This window comes from Anarrhichthys ocellatus, unplaced genomic scaffold (genome assembly GCF_004355925.1).
Source record: "Anarrhichthys ocellatus isolate YVR2014 unplaced genomic scaffold, GSC_Weel_1.0 scaffold77, whole genome shotgun sequence".
NCBI classification, from domain to species: domain Eukaryota; kingdom Metazoa; phylum Chordata; class Actinopteri; order Perciformes; family Anarhichadidae; genus Anarrhichthys; species Anarrhichthys ocellatus.
The window spans coordinates 1,702,576-1,716,135 of NW_022280107.1; the positions used below are offsets into that span (position 1 = coordinate 1,702,576).

General features: G+C 40.2%; 1 protein-coding gene across 3 annotated transcripts; it reads left to right on the forward strand.

Moving 5' to 3' along the window:
- Positions 1-996: 996 nt before the first annotated feature.
- On the forward strand, positions 997-12,676 carry prkag3b (protein kinase, AMP-activated, gamma 3b non-catalytic subunit). 3 transcript variants are annotated; one of them, XM_031874016.1, is made up of 13 exons: positions 997-1,270; positions 2,564-2,630; positions 3,463-3,569; positions 3,670-3,751; positions 5,225-5,283; positions 5,441-5,486; positions 5,570-5,621; positions 5,950-6,076; positions 6,433-6,598; positions 6,925-6,962; positions 7,259-7,405; positions 8,256-8,349; positions 10,883-12,676. In XM_031874016.1, exons 1-13 carry the CDS (start codon positions 1,253-1,255, stop codon positions 10,900-10,902), a joined length of 1,023 nt encoding a protein of 340 aa, XP_031729876.1. In that variant the 5' UTR covers positions 997-1,252; the 3' UTR covers positions 10,903-12,676. The 3 variants fall into 3 exon arrangements, with proteins under 3 accessions (XP_031729876.1, XP_031729877.1, XP_031729875.1); XM_031874017.1 differs by lacking the exon at positions 10,883-12,676 and adding an exon at positions 8,426-8,743 and having other exon boundaries at positions 8,256-8,291; XM_031874015.1 differs by lacking the exon at positions 10,883-12,676 and having other exon boundaries at positions 8,256-8,743.
- The last annotated feature ends 884 nt before the right edge of the window (positions 12,677-13,560 follow it).

The window sequence follows — 13,560 nt, forward strand, 5'->3', positions numbered from 1 at the left end:
GGCCGAGGATGACCCTGTTTACAGAGAACTAGTGAAGACAGGAACCAGACTCAATGTCAGGACTATTCAAACAGTAAACTATTAATATAAAGGTATTATTTTTACTTCAATGCAGAATGAATGCGGTTTATTGGCTGAGTTTAACCAGTTTCACCTCCAAGTACAAGTGAAATGCAAACATTTTGCTGTGCTCAGCATGAGATTCTTATGTCCGTATGACGTAGTATTTTCTTGTCTTGTTTAGTGATTATAAGGCTGCATATAAACACATCACAACTGTGTGACAGTCTAGTAGGCTGCTCAGTGCGTCTATAAATAGTGTGACGTGTAACGGCCCAGTGAAACTTGAACATCTCCCACACGAAGAATTAAAGCTGCACTGCTCTAGTTGTTTTGTCTTCTTTTTGTTGAAAGAAAATTAAATAACTGAAATGTGAAAGTTGTCCCTTGTTTTGTACGAACCCACAGCTCGGCTCTACGGAGCATTCTAGTTCTCCAGCCTTTAACTTCCATGTGTACTTGACCTGCTCAACACCAAACGACAGACAAAGTCAGCAGCTGGTACAAAAGGTTTTTTTTGCATGTTTTAGCACATAAACTGCTGCATAAATAGCATGATCACAGATTGCACATACTTTGCCATCTGACCATTTATCAAAGCAAATCATCAGTTTAGATTTCAATGATTCGACTTTACTGGAGATCCGGCTCTTCTTATCCAACTGAAGTGACAGCGATGACGTTTCTGGCCTTTGTTTCCCCTGCGTCTGGTTTTCATGCTGCCACCTGAAGTTCTCACCAATGGATGATAAAGAAGAGCTTGATAATGTCTGTCACCATACTAGGGTATGTGTCTGTCTTTAGCTGCCTCAACTCTCCCTCCACATGATTCCCCTCCCTCTTCCTCTCCCTCCCTCTCTCTCGCTCTCTTCCTCTCTCTCTTTGTGAATGCCACAGGCCTCTCACCCCTCAGTCCGGATTTAGACCTCAGTCTTTCCCAGACATTCACACCCTGCTGGCTGAAGCTGGCCGGTGGTTCACAGATTCTGTTTTCGTCCAATACCTCCTCCTTTCCTTCCTTCCTCCCGACCCGTCTCAGCCCTTCTTCACTATGCCGGGACTTCTTTATCAGACATGGTAGGAGTGCCTGACAGATGTCCCAGTGGGACAGCGGGTCGGGCGCTGTAGTCCAGGGTTTCGCCAGTCGGTCTGATTCCAGAGAGGCTGCCTTTCTGCTCCTCTTCCCCAAACCATGGAGCCTCTTGCAGAGGTAAGACACTCTGCTTACTCACCCCCGCCCCCTGGTTGCTGTGTGTTTGGACAGGGCTTTGTAACTGAGAAGCTGCAAAGAAAAAACACTTCAGCGCTTCTTTTACATTGCATGTTTACTTTTTATACTTGTCTTAATTTACCATCTAAAAGTAAATCATAGTCACAATATTGTCTGTTGGCCTAAGCACAGTGTCCGTGTGCATACGCTGGTTCTATTTCTAGCTGATCAGCTGTGAGATGTCAACAGAGTACCTGAAACCTTGATTTGTATTTCATTACTCTTTCAATCATTCTGTTGAATCTAGTTTTAGTGTCTTTATTCTCTCATTTTGTTCACATTTTCTGTGTTTTTTTTATGTATAATGTTAATTTTGTCAATGTTTGTTTACTGCCAAACACCACATTCAATAAGACCTAATATATGGCTGGACCGTGTCTGGTCAATATGCTAAATTGTGGCCAAATTGTTACCGGGTTAGTAAACAGTAGTGTGTATTATGTGACTTCTGGATTTTAAATGTTCACGTGTTATCTTCTGTAGAGGTCCAAGTCATATTTGTTCTGAAGTCTACTGAAGTCTTATGACAGGGTTACGCTGTGTTTCAGGCAAATAATTGAGGACTGCTTTAATTTAATACAATTTGTTCTGGATTAGTCATCCAAAGTGTTACTGTGTAGTTCAAATGACTTTGTAAAACAGACCCAGGTGAGCTCCCCCGACAATTAGGAACATGCCTACAGCCTCAAGGAGCTGGAGGAGCTGCAGTGTATATTTATGTTCAAAGTGAAACCAACACTGACTTTACATTTATTACCACTTGACAGCTTTACTGCTCCTCTGCCCAGATCTCCACCAGCTGTCTGCTCTGGACGCATCCACCTCTCTCTCTCTCTCTCTCTCTCTATCTCTCACTCTATCTTTCTCTCTCTCTCTCTCTCTCTCTCTCACTCACTCACTCACTCTCATGAAGGCAGCCTGTCTTCATTAAAAGACTGTGGAGTCAGTTGTGGCAACCACAACCTCAACGCTGACGTCCACCAGCAGATTCTTGGTCTCCTGCCATGACATGCACCAGCCAACCTATAGAAACTCCTCACAGCTGCTTCTATAACAACCATGTGTGTACTAACTACTTGTCTCTAATGGACGTGTCAGAGGGTGAATTGGCGACATGAGTTCCAAACAAGCCCTCGGGGAACATCACGCCGATGCCTGTCCTGGATGAGGGTCATTGCAGAGCTGTGTGTTGAGTTGATTCGGTGTTCACTGTTGATCTACTTCCTTTCCCAGGTCCCGTTATTTGAGATGGACCAGGATGAGGAAGAGGAACAGCATGCTCTGTCAACGAAGAGCAGAGGTAAAGAAGAGAACATTTTGTAACCTTTTAACTTCTATTCCTGAGCTTATTAAACTACCTCTACAGCCTACTGTCATCACAACTGTCACAGCTCACTGTGTTTCCTGGCAGCAGTGACGATGTGCAAACAAACTCCAACCAGGCTGACTTGATTACGAAAAACCACATGCTGATGCCCAGATCAAATACACGGTGACGTCACTTATTGGTTTGTGGACTGACGTTTTGAAGCTTTGAGTTCAGCTTTTTGGCCGTCGCCATCTTGGCTTTTTGCAACCAGAAGTGACACGAGAGGGAGGAGCTAAGTCAAACTGAATGCTGAATAAGACATTTTTTAGGCAACCAAAATGTGACAATTCACTTTCATGAACTGAAAACTCACTGTGAAAGGGTTAAAGTTATAAGACAAAAACACGGACAACTCCCAGATCGGACAATGCCGTGGTAGAGACCTGTCAATCACAGTAGCCCCGCCCCTAAAGCATACCCTGCTTCATGGTCTGTGTGACTCTAAATGGACCATAATGTACTAAATGAACATCATGCTGTATTGAAGAAGACTTGAAACTAGAGATTGAGACCATAAACTCATGTTTACAATGTTTACTGAGGTAATAAATCAAGAGAGAAGTAGAGTCATTTTCTCATAGACTACCATACAACTAGAGGAGTCGCCCCCTGGTGGTCACTAGAGAGAATGCAAGTTTTATGATCTTCCACATTCGCTTCACTTTTCAGACCCGGAGGGTTTCCGCCTGTTAATCCTATGTTTTCAGTTGTTTAGTTGTAGCTGGCTGTTCGTATGCAACACATGCTCTTGCGCCCTCTGCAGGCACAGACTCTGACACGTTCATATACATGAACTTCATGAAGAGTCACTTCTGCTACGATGCCATGCCTACCAGCTCCAAACTGGTCATTTTTGACACAACACTGCAGGTATGGAATATGGAATACTATTTTTAACAGCAAAAGACCCACAACTGCATGAGTGTTCTGGGTTGTAATTATTGAAAAACGCTGTGTGTGTTCATGTCAGGTGAAGAAGGCTTTCTTTGCTCTGGTGGCTAACGGGGTGAGGGCCGCTCCACTGTGGGACAGCAAGCTGAAGTGTTTTGTGGGTGAGCCCTAATACGTCTCTGTCTATCCTGCATACACATACACTCTAATACAGAGGTATACAGTACACAAATGATCTAAGTTTACCGAATCATCAGTGTCCCCGCCCATAATTACGCTCCCCTTAAAGAGGCATAAAAATGCTTATACATTGCATAATAATGTGCAAAACTTACTGAGAAAACAGGGAAAGCCACATTATAATCATGACCTGTTAAAACATTTTCAACATCTTGAGCAACCTGGGTTTTATTTTCAATATTTTGCGTCCAATCTAACCCACCGATCTAAACCTTTTGGAAATTATAATATAATAATGATACCTAGTTTTATTCTTTCATGCCTTGCAGAGCTACCTCCTGTTTCAACTCCACGATTATAGAAGAGGGATGTGTCTGTGCTATCATGCACGTGTTTAAAAAAAAAAATATCAATCTAGAAAATTACGAAAATTGCTTTTATAAAGTGTGTTTGTGTGTTTAATTATTGTTAGCCAGTCTAAATAAACCGGAAAGGTCTGCCTGAATAAATACAGAAGAAAATGAACTCGATGAATATTTACAATGTACCTTTGGGTTCTTTCATGAACTGAAGAAGTGTTGCGGTTCCTTACGTGCCACCATTTAATAGGCGTGTGACCTACATCGGGCTGAAGCCCAGTATTCTGAGGGTTCAGGTTCCCTTGGTGCAGATCGGTGGTTGCAAATGATGCCGGCCAACATTAATAGGGAAGCAGGTCAACTACAAGACATTTGTGTTACATTACAAACACCGCTACTGAACACGTAAACCAGGTTAGCGAGTGTTCATTTTCTGCTCGGAATAGAAACGGCAACAGCCTCAAACATGCGTGTCGAGTGCACCTTCATCGGCCTGACTCAACTGACTCAATTCAAAAGATTAAAACCAGACTTTCGACATAAAGTCACGCTAACACCCCAGTGAGGTTACAATGCTTCTTAAGCAGAGAAAACACAGTATAAAGAACGGAGACATGTATTTAGATCCTTAGTGGGCAACAATCTAAAGTTTGTTAGAGCAGAGTAATAATTTCACGAGATAATTGACGAAGATCCTTGTCAGGTAACGGCCATTGTTCTCCTTACTAATGCTTTTGTATTTCTTGTATTTCTTGTGCATATCAACCTGTAGGCCTTTTATTGTATTTTATTTTGCTCACCCTTCCAGTGCATCCTATCTTAAAGTTCCCCAGAAAATGGGTGGAAGTATGGAAACGATTTGTCACTTCAATATGTTTCTGTCCTACAAGTGGTAATGGATTGTTTATTTAAAGATAAACGCTGTCAGTACAACACCCATAATGCCCACATTAGAGAAGCCGAACTGACAGTGAGTCATAATAATGGAGTCATGTGATAAGGAAGAAACTTTGCGAGAGATAATTGACTTTTATTGCTGTTGACATACTGATAAATCCTTGTTTCCAATGTGTGTGTGTGTGTGTGTGTGTGCAGGTATGCTGACCATCACTGACTTCATCAACATCCTCCATCGCTATTACAAGTCTCCTCTGGTGAGCTGTGTGACCTTTGCATTAAACATTTGCAGCAAATAAACACATCAGGCCACAGTGGTGTCAAATCGTCCAGTTATACAAAAAAGCTATGAATACAAATCACATATCCACACTGTCATTCAGATGCTGAGATGATGTTTGTTTTTGTCTGCAGGTTCAGATCTATGAGCTGGAAGAACACAAGATAGAGACATGGAGAGGTCCGTACAACACGACCATATCCTTATATAGTTCATTTATTCATGTGTTTGTGTTAATAACTTGTGTTTCTCTCTCTCTGCAGAGATCTATCTACAGTGCTCCAACAGACTGATCAGCATCACTCCTGACTGCAGGTGAAACCAGTCTTTGAAATAATTCATCAAAGTCGGGGGTCATAGTTACATTTCATCATTTAAAATGCAATATACATGACAATGTTTACTGAGGTAATACATCAAGAGTGAAGTAGAGTCATTTTCTCATAGACTTCTATACAACCAGACTTCTTTTTGCAACCACAGGAGTCATATTTTTAGCTTAACCAGGCATCTTTCCTGCTGTCTGTCAGTTATTCTTGCCTCATAACAGAGGACCAAATCCATAGTGTGTCTTATCATTTCATGGTACAATCCTCACTTGTAATTATTCTAACCTTCATCATGAGTTCTATTGTCTCCTCAGTCTGTTTGACGCCATCTACTCCTTGTTGAAGAATAAGATACACCGACTGCCGGTCATCGACCCGGCATCAGGAAATGTCCTCCACATCCTCACTCATAAACGCATCCTCAAGTTCCTCCACATCTTTGTAAGACTTTTTCCTTTTGCAATAAACATCCACATAATATTGATTACAATTCCTCATGCTTGCTGTACAACAAGCATGCATTTCTTTGTCATTAAAAACACAGGATTCTGAAAACTTCCTACAAATAAGAAGAAAAAATGGGAGATTTATCATCCCTATAAAATAATACAATTTCACAATAAAATAAATGTTTTATTTTATTCTGAAAAGCATAATACATAAATATATATACAGTAAAACTAAAAGTGCAGTTCCTGGTCTGTAGGATTTCTATTAAATTATTTTGAAATTATTTTGAAATTATTTTAAATGATTGGTTTATATGTACTGTAGTGGTTGTCTTTCCTCCCCTCCAGCGATCAAAGATTCCTAAACCCAGGTTTCTTCAGAAGCGGATCAATGAAGTGGCGATCGGTACCTTCAAACAGATTGCGACTGTCCAGGAATCGGCGTCTGTCTTCGACGCTCTGACCATTTTTGTCGAGAGAAGAGTGTCCGCTCTGCCCGTCGTCAACGAGCAAGGTAAGCTGACATCACTCTGGACATCTGGTTGTTTTAAAAAGGGCCTTTTTTTATTTCTTTAATGTATTTAAACCACAGTTGAGTAAATGGAAGGTTTCATTCTGGAACACTTTATTACTGTGACTCCTGGCTTCTACTCTTAGCCCGAAGCTTCCCCTTCAGGCCAGCAGTCAATAGTCAAGAGTGGATGACATTTTCTATTGTGTGTTTCATCAGCAGCCAGTAGAACGTGTGATTTCCATGCAGTGTTGATTTTACTTTCTGCATAATGTGTTTCTGTTGTGTGCCGTCTATGTTCCTTACATCTCTGTGTGTCTCCTCTGTAGGTAAAGTGGTGGCGCTGTACTCCAGGTTTGATGTCATTGTAAGTTAGTTTCACTCATCAGTCTCTTGTCATGCTCAGTCAAATAGTTGTATTGTTCTTTTTGTCTAGTTGACATTTCATTGTTCACTTTGGAAATAAAATACAACAATTCGATTGTGATTACAACTCAGAAAGACTGTATTGTAAAAAATAGATAAATAGTAAAAAATAGAAAATATTGTGCGATTGCTTGTGAATGAATTTGTACGATCTAGAAATAGTTCCTCAATTTCACAAAAGCATAGATTAAGTGAGGAAGAATCACCATGAATATATTTTTCTTCTCTATCATTCAGAACTTAGCCGCCCAGAAGAACTACAACAACCTGAACATGACGATGCAGGAAGCCATTTCCTCCAGAGCCTGCTGTATGGAGGGGGTCCTCAAGTGTTACCCTCACGAAACACTGGAGACCATCATCGACCGCATTGCTAAGGCTGAGGTAACGCACATGTGCCAACAGTCGGACTGACAAATCTTTATTCTATCTAGTAGGAATAACATGCACATACTGATATACATATATATATATATATATATATATATATATACAGTATAAATAAAATCAACAGGGATTTGGACAGCAATTATAATTTACTAACACACAAAACATACAATTAATTTGCTCTCCTCAAAGCCACCAGACTCCATTCAGACAACAGTCGTTTTACAACGTTGGTCATCGAAACACACTTCATTCAAACGTAAGAAACAAAATAAATGTCATCAACACTGTCTTGGTTCGTCTTTCCACTGTTCCAACAATCACCAACTCTGGTTTGGTTGGAATTGGTTCATCAAGTTGGATGTGAAAAGAAACCGGCGTTACATGCGCTGCTCAAAGCCACCCGACTCCATTGACAGAAACATGAATTGTGTCGAGAGAGTTTAAAAGGAGAATGCTTAAGTAACATATGAAAAAATGATGTTTTACATCAACGTGTTTACTAACCCTGTTTTCTGGCACGTTCGTGACGTTGAATCTGACGCAGCAGAAAAACAAAACAAACGCTTCTCGTCTACAGGCAATGGGAAAAGAGTCCATCAACTATTTTTTTAGCGGGATTTCTTGCGTTTAAAATAACTGCATTCACCGCTAATTTTAAAACCGGTACGAGACTGTGTAATACCATGGTGAGCATTTAAATTTACTGTTTAGAACTGTAACCTTCCAGTTTCTTGTTTCTCTTTCTCTTTCCTTCTCTTTCCACCATTACAGTGTGTGGTGCAAAATGGTTCATTTTATCTTGATTGGCTGTAGAAGCATTATGAATACATCCTTTTTCTTTCAGGTGCATCGTTTGGTTTTGGTGGACGCTGATGATGTGGTGAGAGGGATTGTCTCTCTATCTGACCTTCTACAGGCCTTGGTTCTCACTCCTGCAGGTATTGATGCTCTGTACTCCTGACTCCAACCCTTTCATTCACCTCTTGCTCTTTCTCTGAATTCCCCGGTTATCAGCCTTCAAATCTTCGAAAAGCTTCCTTCTCCTTCTGGCGATCTCTGCTCCTCCTCCTCGTCCTGTGAACGCTCATGTTCCTACATACACAAAGTCTACTTCATCTTCAACTATTCATCCTCCTGAAGACGATGAGGGCCTTATCAATAACCTCCTTACATTTATTCTAAAACTCTCATTTGAAGCATCAAACAAAGTGCTCTAGGAGTCTGCTCTGATGCATCCTGCCCCTGTCAAATAAACAAAAATCCACTTTTACCTCCACTACCAAACCAACCAAGCAGTTTCCCTATCCTCCATGTTCTACAAAGTCCGACACCCCCCCCCATCGTCTTCGTGCTGAAATTCCTCCTCTGAAACCACCATGCCACCAGCGACTCTTAGCCAACACATCCCAGGTAGGAAGCCCAGCCTGAGCTGCTGGTTGGCGGCTTGCATCTTCACATTTCCTTTGAATTGCTGCTGCCTGTTGTGGCTCTTCTGTAGATTCTCCAAATGGATCATGTGAGGGGGAATTGGTACCCAAGTATTTACTGCATCTGCATTAAAGGAAGCACACCTGTGATCCTTGTTCCCAACTAAAGTTTTATTGTCAATTCAACGTATATTAATGTAGTAAATGACTTAAAATGAGCTAAATATACTTCAATAACGCAGTGAATCTCAAATCCTTTACCATCAAGGTGACACATGCTGGGATTTCCATTCTTATGTTGTACCATTCCCACCCATCTCTGCTTCAGGAATCTGTTGACATCTGGGGACAGATGTGTCTGTGCTCATACAATTGAAGTGATGGCATAATAATATTTAGATTTCATTAAACATTTAAGGGGTTTGTGTTTTGGGGACTATTGCAGTGCCTGTTCAGAACAAGCTCGGCCTCCGGTGTTGCTGTGCTCATGGGACGCTTGTATGAAGGTATATTTGTGTCTTTATTACGCAAACAAAAAAAAATGTTTGAAAAGCAAATTTCTCGCACTGCAATCAAAAATCAAGTTTGTAAGTGAAAATATATAAACTGAGAATAATTTATTTGTTAGTTTTGCTTATGAAACTAGAATTTTTGATTAAAAAAATAAAATCTTTGGTTAAAAAATAAAATCTTTGGTTAAAAACAAAACAATCTTTGGTTGAAAAAAAAGCTTTGGTTTCAAAACGAAAAGCTGAGTTGGGTGTAGTGGGCGGGGCATACGCTGCTGAATGTACCAGGAGTTTCTATTGGTCGCTTTGACTTGTCTCTCGGTATCTGCATCATCTAAACACAGACGGGAGGTTACGGCGACGTGGAGGTAAGTTGACTGCTCTGTTTTGTCAAAATTATTTTAAATATAGCAGCACTTCAAGAACGACATGGAGGGCTGCTGTGTTGACATTTAGCCCCACTGTGGGGCTAAATTTTCGTTTTGAAACCAAAGATTGTTTTGTTTTTAACCAAAGATTTTATTTTTTAACCAAAGATTTTATTTTTTTAACCAAAGAAACTAACAAATAAATTATTCTCAGTTTATATATTTTCACTTACAAACTGGATTTTTGATTGCAGTGCGAGAAATTTGCTTTTAAAACATTTTTTTTTGTTTGCGTAATAAAGACACAAATATACCTTCATACGCTTGGAGGTCCGAAGTTGGAAATTTCAACTGGGAAATTTCCGATCTTGAGTTGTCTGGAATGCAGCAGACGAGTTTGCCTGGTTTTCATAGAATTCTAGTTTTCTTTTTTGGAGAAGCTTTAAGACTTCTTATAGCTAAAACATATAATAACTGGGCAAAATCCGTCTGCCAATGAAGATCATGTGCTGTGATCGAAAGCTGCTACTTAATGGACCCAACATGTTAGGCTGAAGATCTGTCAGCATGTCACTACAGTATGCTGCATTAACATCATACCAGATTTACCCTAACTTCAAGCCGCCATCTTGGAGGAACTATTTGTTTTCCTGTGAGATTGTGCGGCTTTGACCTTTCCCATTTGATTTTACAAGTCTTCCAGTGGTGGTCACATCTGCTTCCAGAAGACAGAAAATTGTTTTATCAAAGAACATGTGATCAAAAAGATGTGCCGCCAATATCTGATTTCACGGCTGATCTAACAATGGAAACACTTAAATCCACCCGGGTTGTTTGAATGCAGTACGTTCCCCTGGTTCCTCTGATATGATGTGAACACGTCTTTGATCTTCAGCCTTGATGAAATGGTCTGTAGCATTAGGCTTTGTGCTTCAGTGCTTGTCCTCTGTCTTCAAACGCTGTCAATATTAAATCGACTTATAAATTCTTTGTATTGAATTTTTTAAAATGGTATCAGATTGTGTTTCTTAGTTACGTGGCAACACCATTCGACTAAACATTTGTTGAAATGAGGTCATAGTTTCTCATCCCACAAAAGTTAAACTTGGTATAATAATTTAAACGTAAATGAGACAAACCTTTCCTCTGTTATTCGATCTTTTCCAGATATTTACGAAGGATCGTGATGTCAGGACTGAGGAGAACCAGAGACTGATCACGCTAAACACAACTATGAGTTGGCGAAGAGATTAATGGTTTCAATCCCAGTCCGGAAGACAAATATGTAAAGACAAAGTGAAAATCAACCTTCTCTATGAGCAGCATTAATGTGCCCTTGAGCAAGGCACTGTATAGCAGAGTGATGCGGCTCAGTGGCAGCCAGTAGAAGACTGTGGGTGTGCTGGGAAGCTACCAGTGACGAACTATATCACAGGTGTGGCTGGAAAGCAGCTTCAAACTGATGATCCAGAGACTTTTTTAACTGACCATGACAAATGCTTTATATTTGATTTTTGGGGGGGATATTGGAGACTCCCCCAAAAGACGACCCCAGCTTTTTAAAACCTATATTTACACCTGTTGTTACCCAGGAACCTCTAGTAGTCGTAGTAGTTATCACAGGAGAAGAGGAGGAAGTCAGGTGACGTAGTATAAAGAGTGTCAAAGTCGGCGTAGAGAGGAGGTCGGGGTATTTTTTATGTTCAAGAGTGTTCCGCCAAGTCTCTCCCTACTGTACTGTGATTGGATAATACTCCTGTGCTGTGATTGACAGGTTATCTGGTGATGGCAATTTGTTTTCCTCTGCTGTGTTTTATTAGTTTTGTTTCCTAAAACTAACCAAACTGCGATTGTTTCACAATGTTACCCACATTTTTAAAACTATGACAACGCGCTGATCTCCTGCCACCGGTGGAGGAGCTCATTTAGAGAAAACGCTCCCGTGGGTGGCATTAGAGGGTAGAAAGCTGGAACAAACAATCTATGAGGTCGTGTGGGTTGGATGGAAATTAAGTTGTTTATATAATATGAAAAAAATAAGTTTGATTTAATGGTTTGCACTTGACTTTCTGGTCTTTGAATGATTCAAAATTATACATTAATGTCTTGAAAATATTGAATCTTGGAATTGTGATCACATTTTCGTAAATGCGTTTATGCTCTGTCATCATTTTCATGTAATTGTTAGGTTGTTACACTTATACTTACCTACGATTAATTAGTGATACCTTCACCTTGTTAGTATATTACCTTATTATCATCCCTATTCCCTTATTATTTCTGTTTGCTAATATACAATCCCTTCTTATCACACCTTTCGTTGTCTTCTTTTTATTACCCGATGTTACCCTCATGTTGCTGCTCCATTTTAAAGCTGTTACAGGAATTAAACCACAACATTACCACAAATTAGTAACAATATACTAACAGGCTAATACATTTGGAATTCCCTTGGCATTACCCATAAATTACACTATTGTTCACATGATAATAACGCCTCTATTACCTTGTTATTATTATTATGTTCTCCACCATATCAGATTTAAATGACCTTATTAAAAAGTAAAACTATAGTGTCTCTGAGGGTATATTTATTGCAGTTACGGATACACTTCAAAGCAAAACATTTATCCTTTTTTTTCTACATAAAATCTTTACTTTAAATTGTGTTTTGTAGATATATTGCGGTCCAGCTGTTGTATAATACATGAGTACATGAAGTCCTTCAGGTGATAAGACAGCTGATGTGCATCTGGCTGATGAGGTATGACTGCTCTGTTTACCAGGGGTGGATTTGTTAACTCTACCACTTTCATACATCCTGGTCACATGATATACCAGGTTACATGAACACACGCACACACACACACACACACACACACACACACACACACACACACATTAGGTAAATAGCTCTGACAATCCTCCATATGTGATCTTAAGGGTTTCTTCCTGCCAGAAATCTCTTTGGGTTTCGGCAATAGATCTATCTGGTTATTTGTTTAGGAAAAGATGGTGGTTTGGGTTCAAATAAACCCTTCTAGCAGAAAGCCTTTAAGTAAACTTCTCCTATATGCAGATGACAACTGATGAATGTGATTGTAACATTAGTATCAACTTCAGGAGGAAGCGGCATGTCATCTAACATCTGAATCGCCGGATTATTTCACATGCAATGATAAGGAATAATAGCAATGCCACACTATTGCCACTGCCAACAGTATTCAAACTACTACTGATACCGCTTCCACCATTATTGCAACAACTACTTCTACCAAGCTAAACCATAAAAAAATCATAATGTAATAAAAATGTATAAAATGAAGGTGAACTTGCAGACTCTTTTGCTCTTGAACTTTCCAGCAGATACGCACCGTCCTCCCGCTCTCTCTGCTTTACAAATTCATCCCCTGAACAAACAGTTCGGCCACCAATCACGAGCTCAGGCTGTTACTTCACCTTAACATCCAACTTTGTCTCTGAGCAAACGCTCCGGACTGCAGAAATGGATCCCAAGCTCAGGTAGGAGGCCTCCTCTGCCCTCTCATCACTGCAGCGCTGCTTGCTGTGGAGTCAACAGGCTCATTTTGTTTATTTTACTGTGGTTTGATTTTTGCCAACCTGAACTGAATGCGTGAGACCAAACCTAAAAAAAAGAGAACGTAAAAGAGGCTTTCAAATATTCAAAGATTGTAGTTGTTGTAGGTTTACACTGCAGTAAACATGAAGTCACATGGACGGAGAGTTTTAGGGTCTTATGTATCAGCACCACACAGACCTGTGAGGATAGACAATAGCAAAGTGTCCTCATTCATTTCAATGAGAGAAAACAACCAAATGCAATG

Excerpts from the sequence above, each read along its gene's own strand:
- prkag3b (XM_031874015.1), top strand. Across the intron at positions 5,487-5,569 it reads CAAGATAGAGACATGGAGAG|AGATCTATCTACAGTGCTCC; the intron begins GTCCGTACAACA and ends CTCTCTCTGCAG. Across the intron at positions 6,963-7,258 it reads ACTCCAGGTTTGATGTCATT|AACTTAGCCGCCCAGAAGAA; the intron begins GTAAGTTAGTTT and ends TCTATCATTCAG.